Here is a 26547-nt window from a genome sequence, read left to right as displayed (position 1 = left end):
CTATAGGAAACGAAAAATCCCACTAGTAAAGGTAAATATATAATAAAAGGCTGTGGATCAACCAATTAAACAAATTAGTATGAAGATAAACAGGCTTCCCTCATAGCTCAGTTGGTAAAGAATCTCCTGCAATGCGGGAGACCCTGGTTTGATTCCTGGGTCTGGAAGATCCACTGGAGAAGGGATAGGCTACCCACTCCAGTGTTCTTGGGCTTCCTTTGTGGCTCAGCTGGTAAAGAATCAGCCTGCAATGCAGGAGACCTGGGTTCGTTCCCTGGGAAGATCCCCTGGAGAAGGAAAAGGCTACCCACTGCAGGATTATGGCCTGGAGAATTCCATGGACTGTATTGGGGTCGCAAAGAGTCAGACACGACTAAGCGACTTTCATTTCACTTCACTTCATGAAGATAAAAGAAAAAAAAAATTGTCTTGTCATCTATTTTGGCTTTTGAGCAGCGAGCAGTTAGCCCACTTCTGGTAACAATATCTCATTGTGGTTTTGAGCTTCATTTTCCTAATAACTAGTGATGTTGAACATCTTTTCATGTCCCTATTGGTCATCTGTATATCTTCTTTGGATAAGTGCTTATTCAGGTCCTCTGCCCATTTTTAAATTGGGTTGTTTGTGTTTTTTTTGCTGTTGAGTTGTATATGTTCTTTATATATTTTGAAAATTGACCTCTTATCGGATGCATGATTTGCAAATATCTTCTCCCATTCAATAGGCTGCCTTTTCATTTTAATGATGGTTTCTTTCTCTGTGCAAAAGGTTTTTCATTTTATCGATCCCATTTGCTTATTTTTGCTTCTCTTTCCCTTACTTTTGAGTCAGAGCCACAAAAACACTGCTAAGACTGATTTCAATGTGGTTACTGCCTATGCTTTCTTCTAGAAATTGAATGGTTTCAAGTCTTACATTCAAGTATTTAATACATATTAAGTTAATTTTGTGTATGGTATAAGATGAAGTGCAGTGTTAGTCACTCGGTCATGTCCGACTCTTTGCAACCCCATGGACCGTAGCCTGCCAGGCTCCTCTGTCCATGGAATTTTCCAGGCAGGAATACTGGAATGAGTTGCCATTTCCTTCTCCAGGGGATCTTCCCGACCCAGGAATTGAACCTGGGTCTCCTGCATCACAGGCAAACCCTTTACCATCTGAGCCACCAGGGAAACCCTATGATATAAGATAGTCACATGCATTCTTTTGCATGTGACTAGCCAATTTTCCCAACACTGCTTATTGAACAGATTCTCCTTTTCTCACTGCATGTTCTTCACTCCTTTGTCGTAAATTAATCATCCATGTATGCATGAGTTGATTTCTGGGCTCTCAGTTTTTTCTATTGATCTCTGTGTCTATTTTTGTACCAGTATCATACTTTTTTTTAATTTAAAAATTTAATGAATTCCTAGATATTTGAAAATATAATTCCAGAGAAATTATTTAAAAGCCTACCATTGAAAGAAAAAGATAGAATCAGAGCAGACTTCATAAAAAACACTTTTGAAAAAGTGAGTAATTGACATTAAAGAATACTGTACTATTTTTCACTTTTAAAAAACTTTTTGTTTTGTACTAGGGTATAGCTGATTAATCGGAGAAGGCAATGGCATCCCACTCCAGTACTCTTGCCTGGAAAATCCCGTGGATGGAGGAGCCTGGTAGGCTACAGTCCATGGGGTCACTAAGAGTCAGACATGACTGAGTGACTTCATTTTCTCTTTTCACCTTCATGCATTGGAGAAGGAAATAGCAACCCACTCCAGTGTTCTTGCCTGGAGAATCCCAGGGACGGGGGAGCCTGGTGGGCTGCCGTCTATGGGGTCGCACAGTCGGACATGACAGAAGCAACTTAGCAGCAGCAGCAACATAGCTGATTAGTAATGTGGTCATAGTTTCAAGTGAACAGAGAGGAACTCAGTTGTACATATACATGTATCCATTCTCCCCAAACTCCCCTCCCATCCAGGAGGCCACATAACATAGAGCAGAGTTCCATATGCTATACAGTAGGTCCTTCTTTGTTAGTATCACACTTTTTTGATCATATAGTTTTGTAGTATAGTTTGAAACAAAGGAGTGTGATGCTTTCAGCTTTGTTCTTCTTTCTCAAGATTGTTTTGACTATTTGGGATCTTTTGCAGTTCTATACAAATTTTAGAATTATTCTACTTCTGTGAAATTTGCCATTAGACTTTTGATAGGGATTGTATTGAATCAGTAGATAAATTTGAGTGGTATGGGCATTTAAATAATATTAATTCTTCCAACTCATGAACATGGGCTGCGTATCCATTTATTTGTGTCTTCATCAGTTTCTTTCATCTGTGTACAGGTATTTCACCTTCTAGGGAAAGTAAGAAGCTATGTTAGGACAATTAAGAAGCAAGATAACATTCTTAATTTAGAAATAAAAATAAATTAAGAGGAGAACACACCTTGATAGAAGAAGGGAGCAAAGGGAACCAGAAACTTGAGCTGGCTAGGGTTTTGTGTTATAAAACTCCACAGTGGTCTCTTGTTATTGTCATCATTTAAGATGTCTCTCAAAGTGCCTTTAAAAAATATTTTCCTGGGTTTGCCTCCATAGAACCACAAAAATTCAACATTTTATTTGATTTTGTAATGATGTAAGGATTTTGGTATGGAAAATTAACATTATCCTAAAATAGATATGCTGATAACTTCCACTGGGGGCAAGGAATTTCCAAAAGGAAAACAATTTTTTTTCCTTAAAGAAGCGATTCTAGAATAACACATACCTGGTATTCTTGATTTTTGTCCCAGTTCTCAATTGCTTGAAATAGCTCTTCGCACACATTCGGAATGATACCCTTGTTTGCACCAAACCCAATCATGGAATAGCTTTTTCCAGAGCCAGTCTGCCCATAGGCCAAGAGAGTGGTATTATAGCCTTGCCAAGCACTGGCCAGAATTCCCCTGCCAAGATCATGAAAAACCTCCTTCTGGAAAGAAAATTGCAGGTATTATGTTCAGCACAGACTTTTCACAGTACTTTAAAAATCTAACATTCTGGTTTTGATGAGTTCCACCTTACTTAGTATCATTCAACTTACTTGAAATATAACTCAGATGCTGTCTTAGAACCAATGGAATAAAGCTGGAAACCAAAAAAGGATTTGTCAGTTTGGAAGATACTGATCACCATGGGATCACCACAGATCTTCAACTAGCTAGTACCCATCAGTAATGGACTTGTGTATTTTACAAAACATGGGCTAGGTCTTTAAAATTCAGCCGTTAGACAAAAATTTCAAGGCTCCAAGGGACACAGACCAGCCAAAGTGTTTTCTATTGGGTTGACCAAAGTGTTCATTTGATTTTTTCTGAAAGATGGTGGTAGTAGCCCTTAATAGTCTTTAACTTCATTTAAAACAATTTTGTTACATTGCATTGTGACAGCTGTCATCTCAGTGTACATTTAGAAAAACTTATCAGAAATTGGTGAATTTTTGTATAACCATTTTAATATTGAAGATGGAAAAATAAAAGCAACATTTTGGCATATTGTGCATATTATTTCAAGAAAAAAAATTATGCAGTGTATGGAGAAGGTGCTGTGACTGATTGTGTTAAATGTGGTTTCCCTGGACATGTTCCTTGGTTGAGTAGACCGCTCGAAGTTCAAGGTCAACTATCACAATTGCAGTCTTTTAAAACTGTCTTTTAAAAACTGAGATAGAATTGACACATAACATTAAATAGTTTCAAATGTATAGCATAATGATTTGATACATGTATTTATTGAGAAATTATTACCAGAAGTTCACACCCATTACTTCACAAAGTTAAACATTTTTTTTCTTCAATGAGAACATTTAAGATCTACTCTCTTAGCAACCTTCTTATACACAATGTTGGATTGTTAACTCCAGGCATACCTCAGAGATACTGTGGGTTTAGTCCCAAACCTTCACAATAAAGAAAGTAATGCAGTAACGTGAGTCACACAATTTTTTTGGTTTTTCAGTGCATAACATAAAAGTTATGTTTACACTATACTGTAATTTATTAAGTGTGTAATAGCATGACATCTAAAAAAAGCCAATGGATATATCCATTTAAAAATATCTTACTGCTCGAAAATGCTACCTAGCATCTGAGTCTTCAAGGAGTCATAATCTTTTTGCAATAGTATCATCAGAGATCACTGATCACAGATTACTATGAGAAATAGAAAGAAAAAGTCTTAAATATTTGGGAAAGTTACTAAAATGTGACACAGAGACATGAAGTGAGCATTGTTGGAAAAGTGGCACCAGCTGACTTAGGCTTGCTTGATTCAGGACTGCCGGAAATCTTCAATTAGTGAAAACAAAAACAAAATGCCCAAATACTGTATCTGAAAAGTGCAGTAAAGCAAAGCACCTGTATAATCACCATGCTATATATCACATCTCTAGGACTTGTTTATCTTACTGGAAGTTTGTAACTTTTGATGATCTTCTCCATTTTCACCCATATACCAGTCTCACCCCGCTCAGCTCCAGCCCGGAACACTAACCCCCTGCCTCTGGAAACCACCAATCTGTTCTCTGTTATCATGTTCATTTTAAAAAATATTCCACATTTAGTATTTCTTTCTCTGTCCAGCTTATTTTACTTAGCATAATGTCCCCAAGGCCTATCCATGTTGTTGATGGCATTTCCTTCTTTTTTAATGGCTGAATGATATTCTATTGTCTATATATGTATGTATACATACATAGATATTTCTTGGTGGCTCATATGGAAAGAATCTGCTTGCAATGTGGGAGACCCAGCTTCGATCCCTGGGTTGGGAAGATCCCCTGGAGGAGGGCATGACAACTCACTCCAGGATTCTTGCCTGGAGAATCCTATGGACAGAGGAGCCTGGTGGGCTACAGTACATGGGGTTGCAAAGAGTTGGACATGACTGACTGACTAAGCACAGAACTGCATATATATATATATATATATATATATACACACACACACATTTTCTTTATCCATTGCTTTGATTATTGTAGATCTGTCAGTTTCAGTTCTTCATAATTAATGTTGGCTACTGTAAGTCCTTTACAATTCCATGTAAATTATTGAAATAGTACAATTTCTGTAAAAAGTTACCATTGGCATTTTGATTGAGATTTTTTTGAATCTGTTGATCAATATGACTTCTTAATAATGTTGAGTCTTCTGATTTGTCTTCCTCTTCTTAATGTTTTTATAGTGCACAGATTTTGCATAGATTTTGTAAATTTAACCAACTCATGGTTTTGATGTTGCTGTAAATATTTCACAATCTTACTTACAATTCAGGTCAGTTCAGTCGCTCAATCGTGTCCGACTCTTTGCAACCCCATGAATCGCAGCACGCCAGGCCTCCCTGTCCATCACCAACTCCTGGAGTTCACTCAGACTCATGTCCATCGAGTCCGTGATGCCATCCAGCCATCTCACCCTCTGTCGTCTCCTCCTCCTCCTGCCCCCAATCCCTCCCAGCATCAGAGTCTTTTCCAGTGAGTCAACTCTTTGCATGAGGTGGCCAAAGTACTGGAGTTTCAGCTTTAGCATCATTCCTTCCAAAGAAATCCCAGGGCTGATCTCCTTCAGAATGGACTGGTTGGATCTCCTTGCAGTCCAAGGGACTCTCAAGAGTCTTCTCCAACACCACAGTTCGAAACTATCAATTTTTCAGCGCTCAGCCTCCTTCACAGTCCAACTCTCACATCCATACATGACTACTGGAATAAACCATAGCCTTGACTAGACGGACCTTAGTCGGCAAAGTAATGTCTCTGCTTTTGAATATGCTATCTAGGTTGGTCCTACCTTTTCTTCCAAGGAGTAAGCGTCTTTTAATTTCATGGCTGCAGTCACCATCTGCAGTGATTTTGGAGCTCAAAAAAATAAAGTCTGACACTGTTTCCACTGTTTCCCCATCTATTTCCCATGAAGTGATGGGACCAGATGGCATGGTCTTCGTTTTCTGAATGTTGAGCTTTAAGCCATCTTCTCCACTCTCCACTTTCACTTTCATCAAGAGGCTTTTTAGTTCCTCTTCACTTTCTGCCATAAGGGTGGTGTCATCTGCATGTCTGAGGTTATTGATATTTCTCCTGGCAATCTTGATTCCAGCTTGTGTTTCTTCCAGTCCAGCATTTCTCATGATGTACTCTGCATAGAAGTTAAATAAGCAGAATGACAATATACAGCCTTGACGTACTCCTTTTCCTATTTGGAACCAGTCTGTTGTTCCATGTCCAGTTCTAACTGTTGCTTCCTGACCTGCATACAGATTTCTCAAGAGGCAGGTCAGGTGGTCTGGTATCCCCATCTCTTTCAGAATTTTCCACAGTTTATTGTGATCCACACAGTCAAAGGGTTTGGCATAGTCAATAAAGTAGAAATATATGTTTTCCTGGAACTCTCTTGCTTTTTCAATGATCCAGCGGATGTTGACAATTTGATCTCTGGTTCCTCTGCCTTTTCTAAAACCAGCTTGAACATCTGGAAGTTCACGGTTCACGTATTGCTGAAGCCTGGCTTGGAGAATTTTAAGCATTACTTTACTAGCATGTGAGGTGAGTGCAATTGTGCAGCAGTTTGAGCATTCTTTGGCATTGCCTTTGTTTGGGATTGGAATGAAAACTGACATTTTCCAGTCCTGTGGCCACTGCTGAGTTTTCTAAATGTGCTGGCATATTGAGTGCAGCACTTTCACAGCATCATCTTTCAGGATTTGAAATAGCTCAACTGGAAAGCCATCACCTCCACTAGCTTTGTTCGTAGTGATGCTTTCTAAGGCCCACCTGATTTCACATTCCAGGATGTCTGGCTCCAGGTGAATGTGAGTGATCACACCTTCATGATTATCTGGGTCATGAAGATCTTTTTTGTACAGTTCTTCTGTGTATTCTTGCCATATCATTCATTTCCTATTAATTGCCTTATTGCCCTGGCTGGGGCCTGCAGTGGATGTTATATAGAAATAATGAGATTGAACCTTCTTGCCTTGTCCCCATTCTGAGGGGCAACACATTCAGTGTTTCACCATCAAATGTGATGTTACTTATGTATTTGAGGGAAGTTCTACTTCTAAGAGGCTCCCTCCTATTTTAAATTTGCTGAGTTTTTATCATGACTGGGTGTTGAATTTCGTCAATTGCTTTTTCTGCATCTGATCATACATTTTTTCCCCTCCTGGTTCTGTTCATATGATGAATTACATTGATATATTTATATGTTAAACTGATATTAAGTCCCATTTTATAATGATATGTTTTAAAATACATACTGTTGGATTCTATTTGCTAAAATTTTGTTAATAATGTTTGTGTCTATGTTCATGAAGAATGGTATTGATCTGTAGTCGTTTTTGTAGTATTTGGCTGGGTTTTGGTGTAATATTGGCTTCAAAAATGACTGGTCCTTCTATCATCTACAAGATTTTTTCTTTTTTTCGGAATTATCATTATTTCTTCCTTTAGTAGAAGTCACAGAAAAGTCATCTGGGCTTAGGTTTAAATTTCCTTAATAGATATAGGGATACTTGAGTTGTCTAATTTTGTGTGGACTTCAGTAGATTGCATCCATTTCATCTATGTTGTTAAATTTGTTGGCATTAAGTTGTTCATAATATTCTCTTATTATTTTTTAATGTCTGTAAGATATGTAGCAACGTCTGTTTCATTTCTCATCTTCATACTTTGCATCTTTTCTCCTCTCTCCCAGGTTTTGGTTTCATTGATTTTTCTCTATTATTTTACTGTGTTATATTAGTCTTTTTTAATCCCTTTCTTGCTTTTTCTATACTTTTCTTTTTCTAAATTCTTAGGTGGAGGAACCTAGACTGTTGATTTGAGATTGTTCTCTAATATAATCACTTAATGCTCTAAGCCCTGACTTGGCTGCATCCCACAAATTTTGATAATGTTTTGATTTTCATTCAGTTCAAAATATTTACTAATTTCCTGTATTCTTTGTTCCCTGACCTATGGATTATTTAGAAGACTGTCATTTTCTAAATATTAGTGGAGTTTCCTAATAACTTTCAGTCATTCCTTTCTAGTTTAATTCCATTGTGGTCAGAGAAGATACTTTGTATGATTTCAGTTATCTTACATCTATTGGGACTAGTTTTATGATCCAGAATATAATTTACCATAAAGTTCACTTTGAAAATGCTCACTTGAAAAAAAGTGTGTAGTGCTGTGGTTGAACGGAGGGTAGCAAAATTGTTCTATAGTTGTCAGTTAGGTTGATGATATTATTCTGGTCATCTGTAATATTGATTTCAGGTTATTTGCTCTATTACTCAGAGAGGAGTGATGAAGTCACCAATCAATGGTAGATTTGAATATTTCTCTTTCAGTGTCCACCAGCTTCTGCTTTGTGTACTTTGAAGTTCTGTTAATAAGCACATTCCCACTTAGGATGGTGTGTATGAAATATTTCTTGTTCTGAAGTCTACTTTGTGTGATGTAAATATAGCATCTGTAGTTTTCTTCTTCTTAGTGTTAACACGAGTATCTATTTATTTATATTTAAATTGCATTTTGTCTATTTGTGTAGACAGATATGGGCTTCCCAGGTGGCTCAGTGATAAAGAACCTGCCCACCAGTGCAGGAGATACAGGAGATTGAGGTTGCATCCCTGGGTCAGGAAGATTCCCCTAGAGTAGGAACTGGCAGCCCGCTCCAGTATTCTTGCCTGGAGAATCCCTTGGACAGGAGCCTGGTGGCCTCAGTCCCTTGGGGTTGTAAAGAGTGGGACGAAACTGAGCTTACAAGCACTTAAGATGACGTCATTGGATCCAGCTTTTCCTATCAAATCTGATTATCTGTACCATCTAATTGGCATGCTTATTTACACCTGATAAAATAACCAATGGTTGGCATTAAATCTACTATCTTGCTATTTGTATTCTGCTTATTTCATTTCCTCTGTTTTTCCCTCCCACTCTTTTCCTGCCATGCTCCAAGTTTTTCATAATTTCATTTTCCCACAGCTGACTCATTAGTTATACTTTTTTTTGTTAGATTTCAATTTGACAGAGTATTTTTAGGGGTGGTTTAATAAAGGCATAATCTTTGAGCTGAGTTTTCAAAGATGAGTAGGTAGACAAGAAGAATAGAAAGAAAAGGTTGGGAGGAAATGAACAGAGCCTCAGTAACCTGTGGGAAAATCTCAAGCATACATGTAACTGGAATCATAGAAGGAATAAGGGGAGACCAAAAATACTTGGAGAAATTATGGTTGAAATTTTTTCAACGTGGAAATTACAAACACATAGATTTATGCAGGTTAATGAGCTCTATCCACATTGAAATGACCACTTTTCCTTTGTACCCCATTGTATCCCACATATGTTATTTATAGAACCTGTAACATTTGAATGCACTTTTTTGCCTGTCTCCCTACACCAAATTCTGAGCAACTTTCAGGCAGAATAGTGTATGGCACATGGTAAATACTCGATAAACCAAAATTCTCAAATGCTGAGTGCCACACAAGTTTGGCTTATTTTGCTTATATTAGAGAGGAAAATATAACTGACTTGACCAATATTCCTTTTTCAAAACATGTAAATACATCAAAAAAATAACAGACTTAAGTGTCTAAAGAATTTTTTAGGCAACAGCTATACTTTTGGACCTCATAAAAAATCAATGTACTAATATATTGTTAACAATTAAAAAAAAAAAACTTCCACTGATGCTATTTTAAAGTAATTTACCTGGCCTGCAAATTTACCACCAGGATCAGCTGAAATAAACACACCATCTTTATCCTTTTGAAATCCATTGTGAGACCAATATGCCAGGTCAAAAGTAAACGTCTTCGTATGTTCTGGATTCTTAGGGTCTTGTATAGTGGTGGTGGTCCTGGAATGCATGGAAATCACACATTTGCTCCCAGAATTCTTCTCTCTATATAGTCAAATCACAAATTTGAGTCAATCATTACAGTTTCCCTGTCATCCAATTTTTTTGCAGGTCTTTACATCTAGTAAGAAATTAAGCTAGTAACTTACTGTTCATTCATTTTGTTCTCTGATTATTCTTAGCAGCTGTTATGACAATAGTTGCTGTTATGGGTCCTCAGAATTTTTGAAAGGCTTGTCTCTAGTCATATTAACTTTCTGAGAATAGCATATCTAACACTCAACTATGCTAATAGCATAAACTACAGCATCAGAGATCCATTCCCAACATGACAACATAAGACGCTCCACTGTCCACTCTCCAACAAAACTGGTGAAAAGTAATAATTAAAAAAAATGAAAATGAAAAAAAAGGGAAATGGAAATGGTTCTAAGAGCAACAGCCAATGAAGAAAGATCTATTCAAGAAATGTATCAAAATTTGGTAAGAAAGGAGTCCATGGTGTTTAAGCAAGACTACTCCTTCTCTCTCCACTGTCAGCTCAGCCAAGGAGAGACAACTCCAGACTGCTGGAGCTGAGAGCACAGGGCTCCCTTTCTCCCTGGGTCCCAGGAGGAGGGATTTCGTCCTGAGAGGAGAATGTCGGCATTTCTCACCCTGCCCGCTTCTACCTGTGACTGAGGCTTCATGTAGGAAAGTATGGGTGAGAGGTGGGAGCTCCTTCTTTTACCGTTTCCACACATGGAACAGAGACTCTGCCTTGGTTGCCGCGTGCTGAGAATCCTGGGGTGCTGATCACACTTGCCCTGGCTCCCAAGGTGGTGGTTCTTTGTCAGGAGAGACAAGCTCAGACGACTGCAGGTTGCTGTTCCACATTGACCAAACACTGGGCTTCTAGAGCAGGGCTGTCATACAGAGTAGCTTCCTTGTGTCCCCACCCACAAATCCAGAGCCCTGGTTTAGAGATCTTGCCTGGGCACTTAACCTCTTCCCAAAGGAACTGACTTCGTTTGCCCCCTTAGAGTTCAACACTAAGAGCACTCTTAAGAACAGAGGTGGCTGTAATGAAGGGCAATTCGGATATTCAAGGTAACAGGTTAAAGTACAGGTTCTCTGGTTTGGCTTCCCTGGTGGCTCAGATGGTAGAGAATTGGCTTGCAATGCAGGAGACCCGGGTTCAATCCCTGGGTAGAAACATCCCCTGGAGAAGGAAACGGCAACCCACTTGCCTGGGGAAATTCCATGGACAGAGGAGCCTGGCGAGCTACATGGAGTTGCAAAGAGTTGGACACAACTGAGTGACTTTCACTTTTTTTTGGTCTGGTTTGCTGGGGAGGAACCCACCTGGACTCAGAAAAAATATCAATCACTGATCTCAGAAACTAATCCTTTAAAAGGAACCGGAATTTGATTGAAATAGTTTTTAGAGCAATTTATGCCCCTGGTCATTGTTGAAAACAGAGCAATCGGTTGGCAATCAGTGGACTTCACAGTTTGGTATGGTCAAGAGAGAAAGGGGCCCCTACAAAAACTGTCACCATCCCATAGTGACCAGGTAGAAGATAAGACTTCACTAAAATAATCCAGCCAATCACTAAACTAATGGGGACGTTCATACAAGTAGTCTTGTCCAGGCTTCAGAAGCAGCAACAGGTCTTTGACTGATCAGAGGCCCTGAAAGGGATTACATGCCAAACTGCTGACTGGCAGGAACGCTGAAAGTAGGTCTTGAGAACCAACAGTTAAGGGAATAAATAACATGGATGGGAATGAGTCACAAAACTTCCTGGGCCTGGGGAATCTGGCCAGTTCCCAGGGATCAGTGAACATTCTGAGACTGACAACTAGAAATATGAACATTTAACACAATAGCCAAAGCTGCATATTTGCATGTAAGCTGATGACTACCAGCCAGCCTGCAGCTTGGTGATAAAAGCAGGACTCCTTTGGATGGCACTCTCAAGTCTCAGCCATGGAATGTACCTTCAAATTGGGGACTCAGGTTGCTGTTCCAGGGACTTCCCAGTGTTCCTTAACTCCGGATTAAGTAGGGGTTCCCCCAATTTGGTGATGTATATGGATATGTATTTCCTGCTACACTGCTTGTGGATCTTCCAACTGGGGCTGTGGCTTGAATCTGGATGTAGTGTTTCCCCAATCTGGTGATGTATATATATTTCTTCCTTAATTCTTGCCTACTTAAAGACAAAGTGGTTATTTTGCCAGTGAATCCTCTGAACCTGAAAGTCCTTCAGCAGAACACAAATCTTTTGGCAAAACAACAAATAAACAAGCAAATAACAATAACAAGCTAGAGAGGAGTGGGAAGACCAGCACTCAGATTTGCTATAATGCATTACCTAAAATGTCCAGTCTGCCTAATAGAAAACTGTGCCTGCAAAGAAATAGGCAAGTAAGATCCATACACTGGAAGGGACGCTGGCAACAGAAACTGAGAGTGATCAGATGCAGGAGTTAACAGAAAAGTAAAAACCATAAATATATTCACAGCATGGACGGAAACCAGATTAAAGAAATAAAGGAAAGATTATAAAGGAATAATATAAACAATTTATCACATTAGATAATTTAGATGAAATGGACAAATTCTTAGACACCAAGTATGAAATACTCAAGAATAGACAATTTGAATAGACCCATAACAAATGGAGATTGTAGTAAAAACAAAACAGTTCATGAACAAATGGCTAGACTGCTTGATTCTATCAAACATTTACATAATACCAATTCTTCACAAACTCTTCCAAAACATAGAAAAGGGAATACTCCCTAACTTATTTTTATGAAGCCAGTATTACCCTGATACTAAATAGAGACAGCTATCTCAAGAAAATAAAGCTACAAACCAGTATCTCTTGTAAGATACTGCAAGAATCCTCAACAAATCATTACTAATGTGAATCCTGCAACATATAAACAGAATTATACACCATAACCAAATGAGATTTATCCCAGGGATGCAAGCTTGGGTTTAACATCTGAAAACATTTCTATTGTTTCAATTTCATGACTTTGACATCCATGAATTCATAGAGATAGCGAACAACTTATCGTGCATATCAACCAATCTGAAGGCCACATCCCAAGCCTTTATCTAATCCCTTTATCTAATTCACACCCCAACGCAGTGTTTCTCCTAACTCACATTACTCCAGCACCAGGTACCTGACTACTAGGCTGTACCTGACCAACTGAAGTCTAGAGTCCATGGAAACTACACTAACTATCCAATCCTGAAATTGCTCAAACTTGCCTACTGTGCCTTGCCCATTCCTTCCGGTGGAAACCACAATAAGGGTGTGGGCCAGGCATCCTTTCCTCCAGCCTTTTGACCAACTTCCTTGTATGGCTACATGGAATGCTCCTTTCCCTTGAAAATTATAAGGCAGTGATCACTGAGTCTGTCACCTTATTGTATCTGATTAAAACAAATCTTGGGTACACTTTAAAATAATGATCAATGTAATACGTATGAACAGAATAAAAAAGTCACATATCATCTCAACATGTAGAAAATGAATATGACAAAATTCAACACCCTTTCATGATAAACACACTCAAAACACATCAGCAACAGAATGGGACTTCCTCAATCTCATAAGGGGCATCTATGAAAAACTCACTACTACTATCATACTGAACAGTCAAGGCTGACTATTACTCTCCAAGATCAGGAAGAAGACAAGGATTTCTACTCTTGACATTTCTATTCAACACTGCATGGGAGGATCTAGCCAGGGAAATTAAGCAAGAAAAGGAAACAAAAGCATCCAGATAGGAAAGGAAGAGGTAAAATGATAGCAATGTGCAGATGATATGATCTTAGAAAATCCTGAGGAATCCACTAGAAACTATTACAACTAGTAAATGAGTTCAGTAAGGTTGCAGGATGTAAAATCAATATACAATAACAGACTGTTTTATACACTTTAAACAATTTGAAAATGAAATTAGGAAAATTTCTAGTACTACCACAAAGAATAAAATATTTAAGAATAAGGTTAACAAAAGAAGTACAAAACATACCCTGAATACCTCAAAACATTGTTGGAAGAAACTAAAGATCTAAAATTTAGAAAAACACCCCATTTCATAGATTGAAGGAATTGGCATTATTGCAGGCAGATTCTTTACCGTCTGAGCCACCAGGGAAACCTATTATTAGGAGAAAAATCCCCAAGCAGATGTACGTTCAATTCAACTCTATCAAAAGCCCACTTTCTTTGTAGAAATTAACAGGCTGATTGTAAAATTCATATGGACCTGACAGGCATCCAGAATAGCCAAAATCTTCAATCTTCAAAAAGAAAGAAGTAGGAGTCACACCAATCTTACAATTTAGTACAACCAACAGTGATCAAGAGTGTGGCACTGGCATAATGACAGACATACAGATTAGTGTAACAAAGTGGAGTCCAGATACAGATCCAAATGTCTATGATCAACCGATTTTCAACAAGGCTGCCAAAATGAAGAATGGCCTTCACAAGGAATGCCACTGGGAAAACTCGATGGTCACACACAGAAGAATGAACCTGGATCATTACTTCACATGATATATAAAAAGCAACTCAGAAAGGACCAAAGACCTAAATGTAAGAGCTAAAACTAAAATAGAAAATATAAATCTTCATGACATTGGAGTGGGCAAAGAGAGATAAGACACCAAAAGCACAATTTTAAAAAATGGATTTCATCAAAATTAAAAATGTCTATGCTTCAAAGGATAAAAAGGTAACCCTTTGAATGGGAGAGAATTTGCAAGTTGTATATTTAATAAGAATTTGTAACTAGAATATGTAAAGAACAGCTCAATATAAAAAGATAAAGTCCAATTTAAAAATGAACAAAGGATCAGAATGGACATTTCCTCAGGGAAGATACACTAATGGGCAACAGTACATGAAAAGATCCATGACATCATTAGTTATCAGGAAAGTGCAAATCAAAAAAACATGATGTACCACTTCACACCAACTAGAATGGCTATAATGAAGTAAGTTATAAACTGGAACCTTCATACACTGCTAGTAGGAATACAAAATTTTCTAAGTAGGTGCAGCTGCTTAGAAAAGTCTTGACAATTTCTTGAAAGATAACACAGAGTTATTAAACGACTCAGCAATTCCATGCCTAGGTATATAACCAAAAGAAATGAAAACCTGTGTCCACACAAAAATCTGTAAACAAATATTTATAGCAGCATGATTCATAATAGCTAACAGTGAATAGGTGGAAACCACCCTGACATTCACTGAGGAATGGATGAACACAATGTGGTATATCCATACAATGGACTATTATCCAGCCATAAAGAAATGAACTTTTGATACAACACAGATGACACAATATAAAAGTCATATCATATGATATGACATAGAGAAATCTTGAAAACATTATGCTGAAAGAAGCCAGTCACAAAAGACTATATAATCCTATTGATATGAATTGTACACAACAGGGAACTATGCAGAAAGAGAGATTAGTTTAATGGTTGTTTAGGAGTATGGGAATGAGGTGATTAAAAACGTTATAAATCTGATCGTGGTGATGGCTGCATCTGTGAATACATTAAGTCACTGAATCATACACCGTAAGTGAGCTAAATGTGTACTATGTAAATTATCTCAATAAAACCATTTAAAAGGTGGCTTAGATGGTAAAGAATCTGCCTGGGATGTGGGAGACCCATGTTCAATCTGGTTGGGAAGATACCCTGGAGAAAGGAATGGTAACCCACTCCTGTATTCTTACCTGGAGAATCCCATGGACAGAGGAGTCTGGTAGGCTATAGTCTATGGGGTTGCAAGGAGTCAGATACTGAGTGACTAACACGATGGTGAAAATAACTATAGCAGCTAATATGAAAAGTACTTACTTGTCAAACATCGTGCTCAGTAATTTACAGATTACTTCACCTAGTGTTTCTAAAGGCAATCCTGTGAGGTATCAACATCTCTATTTTAGACTTAAGGAAATCAAGGCTCAGAGCTTAAAACCTTGCTCAAAGCCACACAGTAGGTAAGGGATAAAGTCAGGTTTTGAACTCATGTTCATCTGACTTCAAAGGCTCCTGACAGTCGGGACTTCCTTGGTAGTCCAGTGGTTAAGAATCCACCCTGGGGGACATGGGTTTCATCCTTGACCCATCCTGGAAGATCTGACATTCTGCCAGCAACTAAGCTTGTGTGCTAAAACTACTGAGACAGTGCTCTGCTGCTGCTAAGTCCCAACTACTGAAGCCCACAGCTCCAGAGCCATGCTCCACAACATGAAGCCACTGCAACAAGAAGTCCACACGCTGCACCTAGAGTAGCCCCAACTTACTGCAATTAGAGGAAGCCCACACTGCAACAAAAAGCACAGAAATGAAGAACCCATGCAGCGCAACAAAGACCCAGTGTGCCCCCAGACCCCCAAAGGCTCCTGACAGCCACTGTTTTACAACAAAGGAAGTCTCATAAAGTTGGACCTCTGATCCCACAGTGAAAGCAAGACTGGATATGAAGTTAGAAAACTAGGCAGGGTCTAGGTCACCAAGGCGGTTTAACAGTTGTCCAGATGTGATCCAGAACTACCCCAAACCATTTCCTGAATTCATTTTCTTTCTTCCTACTATTCCAGTCTAAGATAATCAACTTTGGTGGTAGATATGAATCAAAGGGGACCCAACTGTGTAATTGTTTTACTGCCCATTCCTATATCCTAGTTAACTGTCCTTCAATGTGGTCATTTAATTTAATCACAAGTTAACTCTTTGACATGTTTTGAATCTGTTCCCTGAGAAACTATGCCACTTTAGAAACCTTAATTAGGGGCTATGCTAAAGTGAGACATAACCACACTTAATGTCTAGTTATAAAGTTATCTAATCATATATCTGCCTGATTCCTGAAGTATTTTCTGCAATATAGAGGAATGTTAAGGGACAGGACAGAACTGATATCAACTGAATATGTGCAAAGCAATATTCTGTATTAATGGATGAAAGTAAAAGCAGCAACTAAACAAGTGGGAAAGTACATGTAATATGAGGTCATCACTACATTGTATCCCATTCAGAATCATTATCAAATAAGCCTTTGCATGTTGTTTCAGCATACTCTTATCCAAATCTTATTTATCTCCTTTATGACCATTTCAAATTCTTCTACTTCCAGGAAGTCTTCAAGTTCTGTGCAAGCAGAATGAACTGTACCCAGTCTTTCTCTGGGTGTCAAGATGATTCACCTTACCACGGTACATATTGCTATAAATCATTAACATACATAAGACTATACGCTGCTAGAGAACGACGACTTTCCTTTGTATCCTCAGTTCCTAGTTCAGTGTTTGATCCACAACAAATAAGCAAAAGTCCACTGAATGGATCAACTGTTCACAATTATCTTAAAATTCAACTACTCCATTGATAATCAAAGATAGACAATTGCTAAAGGTCCCAGAATAAGTATAACTCATATTTTATCCTAAAATGTTGTAGCAAGTTTAATGACTGGTATTTCTGTAAAAAGTTATACAAATACAATTATACATAAAAGCATATAAAATACATAAGAGTTCATTCAGAACTGAAAATCTGTTTGATTATGAGCTGTTGTTTGGGGGGCGGGGATAAAAACACATAGCACATGTCTATATTCACCAAACTGCACTGGTTTAAAAAATTATTGACAAAACATTTTTCTTGTCAATTTTTTATTGTGCTACTTGTGCAAAGGAATGAATTGTTTTCTGAATTATGTTTAATTTAGATCTTTAAATTAGTCATTTAACAAGTTCATTTAAATAAATTTAATATTCGGTAAAGGACAAGCAGCTTCAATACAAGTTTGATAATTATTATTTTAAAAATTAATAAAATGAAAGTCATAGTCAAACTTTCAACAAGGCAACGTAACATTCATCACTAACCTGACTAAAAGGCCGCACTCGCACTGCTACTTTCACGCTGTCAGTACTTGGCATAGGCATTTTCAGCATTTTCCCAGTATTCATATTGTTATTTGGTAGAAAAATAATGCAGAACGTACACCGCTTATGCTTCACACTGAAACACTGAAAGCTTAGCCAACAAAAGCAGTCTGTTTCTAGACAATCAATTATTAATGGTCCATTCATTACACACTATCAATTACCTGTTATAATTTTACAATACTTATTTATTGATGAATTTTATAGCCCACATCAAGTATCACCACTTAATTGCACACAGTCACATTGCAGAAACAGAGTGGTTTTTCTTTTCCTTTTTCCGCATCTACTCACACTCTACCCATCCTCAATACTCTGTGCCTGAGGTCCTATGAGAATTTGTCATTTTAAAACCTGAATAAATGTTAAGGGATTTCTGTGATTCAGTAGCAAGCTCCTTCACAGCGAGAATGTTTATAAAATTTGTTCAGACTTTTCATTCTATTAATATTAGGCACATACAAAGTGCACTGAATAGCCAAGAAACAGCTTTTTTTTTTTTTAAACATTTCCTTTCTTACTACTCAAACCCCTTTAAGAAGTTGCTAGTGAGCAGTGAACCGGTCAGTCTAACCTGGATAATTAGTCTCTGAATAATTAAGAGACTTTAAAGATAATAGCCTTTAAACTTGCTGAACAAGAAATGCCAACATTATATTTAATCAATGCATTACTTGGAAAATTACTAATTTGAGGTAGAATACACAAAATATGTTAAACTACAAAAAAGTGGCAAAATTACATGCCCATAATTCAATTTCAACATAGTAACAGCCTCCCTCAATTTAAGATTAGAAGTCTTAATCACAGAAGCAAAGTGCATAAATTATAAAATAGCAACTTAAAAAAACCCAACAGTTCAGTCATCTTCAAACTGGTCTAATACTTTTAACTATAGACAAAGAAAATGGAACCAATATCTACTAGCATATAAAATCATTATTAAAACAGAAATCCCCTCTCAAAAATCTAACAGACACAGACTACTGTAAAGTATACTTTATTTAACATTCCAATAAGCCATATTTACATATTATATAAATGTATGAAGTCTTATTATAAAATAGAAAAAACTGCCTGGACTAAAAGAATCACACTCCATATGGAGTTACTTTACTTATTGAAGACATTGTTTACAAAAATTTACAATAATTTATATAAATTATTTTCTTCCAAATTAATGATTTTTAATAATCCACACAATTCTGATGACTTTACAAATAGGTGTACATTAAAAAACTTGAAAAAATTACAGCATTTTTCTGCGTAGAACTTGCTTTGGAAAAGAAGACAACTTCTTCCTGCTCCTTCCAACAGTTTTTCCTGTTACTTCTGCAGTCTTTCTTGGTTTGCTCTTGACTCCATCAACTGGGCTTGCCAAGGGAGAAATCAGCTTAATTTCTACTGGGGGAGGTGACCAACTTTCTTTTTCTGTGTTTCTGAAATAAAGATATAACTCAAGTAAGAAGAAACATGTTACAGTATAAAATGTAGTCCACTTCCCAATATATGAAGAAATCTTAGGTATTACCTTTTTCTAGTGCTTTCATTTTATAAAGGAGAAGTAAAATAAAACTTTAGTCAAATAAACTAAGTTGAAGCAGAGTTAAAGACTCACATGATAGAGATTATCCTTTATGTTTGGGATCCTCAAAACAATTACTATTTGAATTTTCATTTAAATATTTCATATGTATTAATAAATACTACTGGTTTACAAGGAAGGGCCAAATACCAGTAGTCGGTCCATAAGAAGGAGAGCCCAGTAGGTCCATAAAATAAATGAGAAATGGGAATTCTCAAATACCAGCAATTAGAAACTATGTATGTATTTCATAATATGAAGCAGTTTTCCACATATACACAAAGCCAATTTAGTGTTATTAATTATAGTCAAAAGCTCTCATTAAATCAGTTTTTAAAGATAAAATTAATTACTTTGTACTTTTATGAAATTCAACCGTATCTAAGCAAAATATATCCAAAATGGGAGTAATTTTGCGATGAAGTTTTAATTGCTAATAGTGACATAATCACAGGACTTTTGTGTTTTTAACGACTTTTATTGATAGTTTTATCACTTTTCACTAAAGAAAAGGTGAAACACTGCACTCCCCTCCCCAAATTCACTGTAAAAAATACAAAGCTTTGTTGAGCATTCAACTACCCCCACCCTACTGTGCTTAAGTTGCGCAGTCGTATCCAATTCTTTGTAACTCCACTGTCCATGGGGATTCCCCAGGCAAGAATACTGTAGTGGGTTGCATGCCCTTCTCCAGGGAATCTTCCCAACCCAGGAATCGAACCCAGGTATCCCACATTGCAGGTGGATGTTTTACCGTCTGAGTCATCAGGGAAGCCCTTCACTCATCCTTTTTAAAGGGGTTTTCATGCTATGTTAAAACGCATATTAAAAAGCAGAGACATTACCGACAAAGGTCTATCTAGTCAAAGCTGTGGTTTTTCCAGTAGTCATGTATGGGTGTGAGAGCTGGACTATAAAGAAAGCTGAGCACTGAAGAATTGATGCTTTTGAACTGTGGTGTTGGAGAAGACTCTTGAGAGTCCCTTGGACTGCAAGGAGATCCAACTAGTCCATCCTAAAGGTCAGTCCTGAATATTCACTGGAAGGACTATGCTGAAACTGAAGCTCCAATACTTTGGCCACCTGATGTGAAGAACTGATTCATTTGAAAAAACCCTGATGTTGGGAAAGACTGAAGCTAGAGAAGGGGACGACAGAGGATGAGATGGCTGGATGGCGTTGCCGACTCAATGGACATGAGTTGGGTAAACTCTGGGAGTTGATGATGGACAAGGAGGCCTGGAATGCTGGAGTCCATGGGGTTGCAAATAGTCAGACATGACTGAGCGACTGAACTGACCGACTTTCATGCTATGTAAGAAAGTCACCTTCTGCAGTGAAATCTAGATGGTGATTGCAGCCATGAAATTAAAAGACGCTTGCTCCTTGGAAGGAAAGGCATGACCAACCTAGATAGCATATTGAAAAGCAGAGACATTACTTTGCCAACAAAGGTCTGTCTAGTCAAGGCTATGGTTTTTCCAGTAGTCTTTTATGGATGTGAGAGTTGGACTGTGAAGAAAGCTGAGCATCGAAGAATTGATGCTTTTGAACTGTGGTGTTAGAGAAGACTCTTGGGAGTCCCTTGGACTGCAAGGAGATCCATCTAGTCCATTCTAAGGGAGATCAGTCCTGGGTGTTCTTTGGAAGGAATGATGCTAAAGCTGAAACTCCAGTACTTTGGCCACCTCATGCGAAGAGCTGACTCATTGGAAAAGACTCTGATGCTGGGAGGAATTGGGGGCAGGAGGAGAAGGGGATGACAGAGGATGAGATGGCTGGATGGCATCACCGACTTGATGGTCGTGAGTTTGAGTGAACTCCGGGAGTTGGTGATGGACAGGGAGGCCTGGCGTGCTGCAATTCATAGGGTTGCAGAGTCGGACACAACTGAGCAACTGAACTGAACACCTAAAACTAATACAACATGCTGTAAATAAACTATATTTTAATAAAAAAGTTCAGTCACTCAGCTACATTAGTGACATTTTAAGTGCTCGATAGCACGGACATACTGTGGTGTTGGAGAGTCCCTTGGACTGCAAGGAGATCCAACCAGTCCATTTTAAAGGAGATCAGTCCTGGGTGTTCTTTGGAAGGAATGATGCTAAAGCTGAAACTCCAATACTTTGGCCACCTCATGCGAAGATTTGGCTCATTGGAAAAGACTCTGATGCTGGGAGGGATTGGGGGCAGGAGGAGAAGGGGACGACACAGGATGAGATGGCCAGACGGCATCACCGACTCAATAGACATGAGTTTGGGTGAACTGTGGGAGTTGGTGATGGACAGGGAGGCCTGCGTGCTGAGATTCATGGGGTCGCAAAGAGTCGGACACGACTGAGTGACTGAACTGAACTAACTGAGTGCATATAGATGCCCCAAAGAATGACCTTTTTCTGATGAGCTCCATTTCTCTTTTTTGAGTCTCTACCAATATAATTTTAAGAAACAAAACTGAAAATAAAAATTACAGCCTAGAAAACATCTTACTTGCTTGCTTGTTTTGTTTTTGCAGTCCTGATTCTTTTCACTTGTTGCTTTCCCACAGTTTCAGCTGACTGACCATCACCTTCCTATGGGTTAAAAGTTTTGAAAGATCAACATTAGCTAATTAAATATTCAAAATTTAAACTGAAAAAGTTCTATCCTGAGTCAAAGACTACAGCCAGACAGTGCTAAATGAATTTAACCTCAATAAACAATCAAATGGACCCTGTGTATTTTTTTGGTAGAAACCTCGGTCATCTAGGACAGCGTATTATCCCTCATCCCCACACATTCAATTCATCCCCAGATCTTATCAGTCTCATTCTGGTGTCTTTCCATTGTCCACTGCAGTGCTCCACTGCCTCTGTCCAATTCCAGGCTCTGAGTGCTGCGTAAGGATTAGACCACCATCAAATATTTTCTCCTCCCTAGGATTCATTTTTCACTGAAATTCCTTAAAACATGCGCATGGTTATTTGCTAGCCTGTCGACAGCCCCAGCCCCGCCCTCATGCACGGCCAGGCTTCTGTGCTTTTGCATCTGCTGTCCTCTTCCAGCAGCGCCTGTCTCCTTTACCTTCTGTCTGCAGCGTTATCTGAGTATAAGTGATTATCATGCTGTGAAATAATTATTTGTATTTTTGCCTCCTCAATTAAACTGAACTCCTGAAAAACGATGAATCTGTCTGAATTATTTTTGCATCTTTGTCACTGCATAGTAATGGCTCATAGTAGATAATTCAAGAAATGCTCACAAATTAAGACTGGTAAATATAAAGGTTTCATGCTCATACTTAATCCATAAACTATTTTAAATTTAGAGTTACATGCAACTAGTCAACTCTGACACACTCTCTCCAAGTGTGGTCTGTGGATGACACTCCAGGGGGTCTGTGACCTGCATTTTAAATGAATACATTCAAATAATTCTTATGGGACACTACAGTTTTAAAACCTTTCCCCTAATAGGCAATTTCAACCACAGCTGCCAATAATACACCAAGAGTAATATACCCATCTATCTTAAACCTAGGAACCCCAAAAGGTAATTTTGGTCTTGGACTATAAACACCTGCTGTTTTTAAAGAAGTTCACCTAGGAAGCACTGCTTAAAAAATAAAAAGCATTGCATACAAATAAAATCATGCATTTCTTACCAGTCCATCTGTACGTTTGGATGTATTCAATGTGTTTTTCCGCCTGGTCCTTAAAGCAGGAGGTGAGGAGACAAATTGAGAAGGTAAGTCTGAAACTAATTCTTGCAGCTGTGCAGGAGCCTCTATTTTTTTAGCTAAAGAAAGGTAGAAACAAAGAACAAAACACCATATATATATATGTGCATTTTATATATATATACATACATATAAATTCAACTTACAAAAAAAGTTAACACTTGTGAAGTGTGATTAAGGGAAATAAAGCAAAGGCACGATAAAAGTCGTGAGGTACCGCGTATTTGAAGGTTTGAAATAAGGTGAAACGAAGGTTTGTGGCAAGTCTACTATCGGTGCCATTTTTCCAACAGCATTTGCTAACTTCATGTCTGTCTGGCACATTGTGGCAACTCTCCCAATATTTCAAACTTTTCCACTATTAACTATATTTGCTATGGTAATCAGTGCTCTCTGACTGACTGTTGCAAAAAGATTAGACTCACTTAAAACTCAGATGATGATCAGCATTATTCTTCCAATGAGCGCTTTTTAATACTACCATACACTTAAAAGACTGCAGTATTGTGTAAACATGGTTTTTATATGCACTGGGAAACCAAAAAAATTTGCGTGATCTGCTTTACTGTGATATTCGCTCTATTATGATAGTAAGGAACCTAATCTGCAAACATTTCCATGGTGCAACCTGTTCGTGTAATCTGAACTACTTTGTTCCTTAACTCCTACTTCTCCAGCTCCAAGGTTTTTATTTTAAAAAGCGGTTTTGTTTACAAAGTAGAGACTCAAACTCTCTTTTCTTTCAGCTCATTCTGAGCCAGTTGTTCCAGGCAAGAGGAAGAAGAGAAAAGTCCACAGCATAAAAGGAAAAAAGCAAGCAGAGAAAGTAATAATATAGAACAAGATTGATAGGAAGATATTCCACAGAAAAACAGAAACAGTTTAAGAATTAGTTGAAAATATGTAATTAAAAATATTTATCACATTCTTGTCTCCATATTAACGGTGATTAGCAATGAAATTATGGAAGTGGCAGGGTACAGCTGAACCAGTCTGCCAGAAGTTAAATCCTAGCTTCTGGATTTATAAGCTGTGGTACCAAAAGCAAGTCACCTAAACCTCCCTGTGCCTCAGTTTCTATAATATTCATAACAGTGCTTTAACATTACTGTGAAGATTAAAGACTAGAATAATGTTAGTATATGGTAAGTGCTTTATAGATGCTTGCATGTTATATTATTATTTAAAGAACATAAAGAATGTAATTTACCAATCTCTGAAAGAAAATTTCCAAATTATAGAGTTCAATATTATTTCATCTACTGGGACAATCAAGAGTTCTATAAAATGCCAAATTCTGCTCTTAAAGCATGTGATTCTTAATAAAAGAAAGAAGAGTGAGGTCAGAAATAAAAGTCCTCTCTGCTCCCAGCTGACAAGTGGCATAAACGGCACTGGTAGTAATTCTCCTCTTTTGTAGGTTAGAAAACAGACAGTTCAGTTCAGTTCAGTTCAGTCGCTCAGTCGTGTCCGACTCTTTGCGATCCCATATGATACATTCTATTTTTCTCCTTCCAGGCTATCTGGAGCAACAGCTTCTTTGGCTTTTCAAAGACAAACTCATATTCCTCACTGAGTTTCCCTCTGCACCCAAAGGAACAAAAATGTATTATCACATGCAAAAATGTTTAGCTCCACATTCCTTCCATATGCTTCTAACAGCCAGACAAGAGTTGATTATATTTCTTTGTATGTCAATTTCTTGCCCACTTCTGTAAGCTTCCTGGGGTAAAGTTCTGATGGCCAGACTTAAGGCCTAGGAAGTTCAAAAATCCTATAGATTCAGTCCTACAGTAATGTACTGGTAAACAGCTTTCTAGGAAGGAAAACAACAACAACAACAACAGAAACACAGCTCTGACTTACAGCATTTGCCTATTTCGGTGCTATAAATGTTCCATGGTTGGCTCAAAAAAATTTCCTGAGTATTTAGCAATTGGCTCTCATCAGCCAGCGGGTATGGGCTCCAAGACACCACTATTTACTCATTATCTGGGTGTCATGGGTGCTGTTTCAATTTCTTCACTGTGGAAAAAAAGAATGAACAATGGTACCTAAACTACGCTGGGTTATACTGAGAATCAAATGAACTGATAAATGTATACCGTAGTATAGACTCAGCCATATAAGCAAACCCTTCTTAAATATCTGCTGCTGAGTAATGGAATTACAGAAAAGCTACTGAAATCTCAAACTGTACATTCTTTTCAGCTAGTGATTCTAAGATATGTGTTTCTTTGACATGTTTCAATTAAACAGAGGATGGCCTCCAGCTTTCTAATCATATATTCCTGTATCCACTCTTCTCTGTAGCTCCTGCTGCTGCTGCTGCTAAGTTACTTCAGTCATGTCCAACTCTGTGCAACCCCATAGACAGCAGCCCACCAGGCTCCCCCGTTCCTGGGATTCTCCAGGCAAGAACACTGGACCTCCTATCCCTCCCTAAAAAAGTCAGTAGGCACAAGGGACAAGAAGGAATTTTAACAGTGTAGAACCTATAATCTAAGAGCAAAGTAAGAACGCAGATGAATCTTGGCAGCAATTGCATTGTTAGAGTAGTGAATACACACAAGGACCCTGCAGAGTAGGCATTATTACCTTCACTACGAAGATGAGAAAACAAGATTCAGAAAGCTAGTTAAGAGGCAGAAATGAGAGATGTAAGTCCCAAACTTCTTACCTCTAACTCGTCCTAGAAGGTGCTCATTTTTAATACTAGAAAATCTGAAAATGATTCAAACACCTACCAGGAGAATGTTTGAGCTATCTGTGGCGCAGAAGTGAGTTGAAATGCTACACGCGTGAACTTTTACATATTATCAATATGTAAAAAACAAAACAGAAAACCAAGAACACTCAGGGTTTTTGAGGCTATTTTCCAGTATCTGAAAAATGCTCATGAAATAAGCAGCAGGTGGGAGGAGTAATATGTATACATACACACAAACTACTGTGCATTGGGTTTTATAAAAAAACAAACTATATATCCAGCTAGAAGGATATACAAGCAGATGTAAACAGTGGTTAGTGGTCCTCTAGATAGCTATATTAAATATTTTTAATTTCTAATTTTCTGTGGCAGGCATCTATTATTTTTATTATAGAAAAAAGTTAGTTAATTATGTATAGGGATGAAGAATGTAAAGATAACAAAGATCAGAATTATTGAGGTGTTTGGCTATGATAGTCATGAGAAAAGTATAAAAAGAACTGTTAATGACATTCTTCTACCATTCACTGCTCTTTTTCATGTTAACGTTTATCTAACACAGTAGCTTAGTAAAGTTAGCTAAAATCTCACATATTTGGTCATTTCATTTTCCTCCATGGAAAGACAGGCATAACCACACTTTCCTAACAGATAGGCAT

At 37.9% G+C, this 26547-nt stretch overlaps 2 protein-coding genes across 3 annotated transcripts in view; both read right to left on the bottom strand.

Moving 5' to 3' along the window:
• The window catches only part of LOC138090216 (kinesin-like protein KIF28P), a 73919-nt gene extending 54948 nt beyond the window's left edge, over positions 1–18971 (bottom strand). The window contains exons 1-3 of the mRNA XM_068985724.1: positions 17809–18971; positions 9730–9920; positions 2767–2970 (exon numbers count right to left, since the gene is read on the bottom strand). Coding sequence (XP_068841825.1) covers positions 2767–2970; positions 9730–9920; positions 17809–18019 — 606 coding nt within the window. The 5' untranslated portion in view covers positions 18020–18971. The remainder of the gene's footprint in view (positions 1–2766; positions 2971–9729; positions 9921–17808) is intronic.
• Positions 18963–26547, bottom strand: part of AHCTF1 (AT-hook containing transcription factor 1) — a 76185-nt gene continuing 68600 nt past the window's right edge. Inside the window, exons 33-35 of one of the 2 annotated variants that reach the window (XM_068986603.1) lie at positions 23104–23237; positions 21951–22033; positions 18963–19311 (exon numbers count right to left, since the gene is read on the bottom strand). In XM_068986603.1, the coding sequence (XP_068842704.1) occupies positions 19122–19311; positions 21951–22033; positions 23104–23237 (407 nt within the window). In that variant the 3' untranslated portion in view covers positions 18963–19121. The remainder of the gene's footprint in view (positions 19312–21950; positions 22034–23103; positions 23238–26547) is intronic. The other variant, XM_068986604.1, reaches the window with a different exon arrangement.

This window comes from Capricornis sumatraensis, chromosome 14, assembly GCF_032405125.1.
Source record: "Capricornis sumatraensis isolate serow.1 chromosome 14, serow.2, whole genome shotgun sequence".
In the NCBI taxonomy this organism is placed as follows: domain Eukaryota; kingdom Metazoa; phylum Chordata; class Mammalia; order Artiodactyla; family Bovidae; genus Capricornis; species Capricornis sumatraensis.
This window is presented reverse-complemented; position numbering and strand designations above follow the sequence as displayed.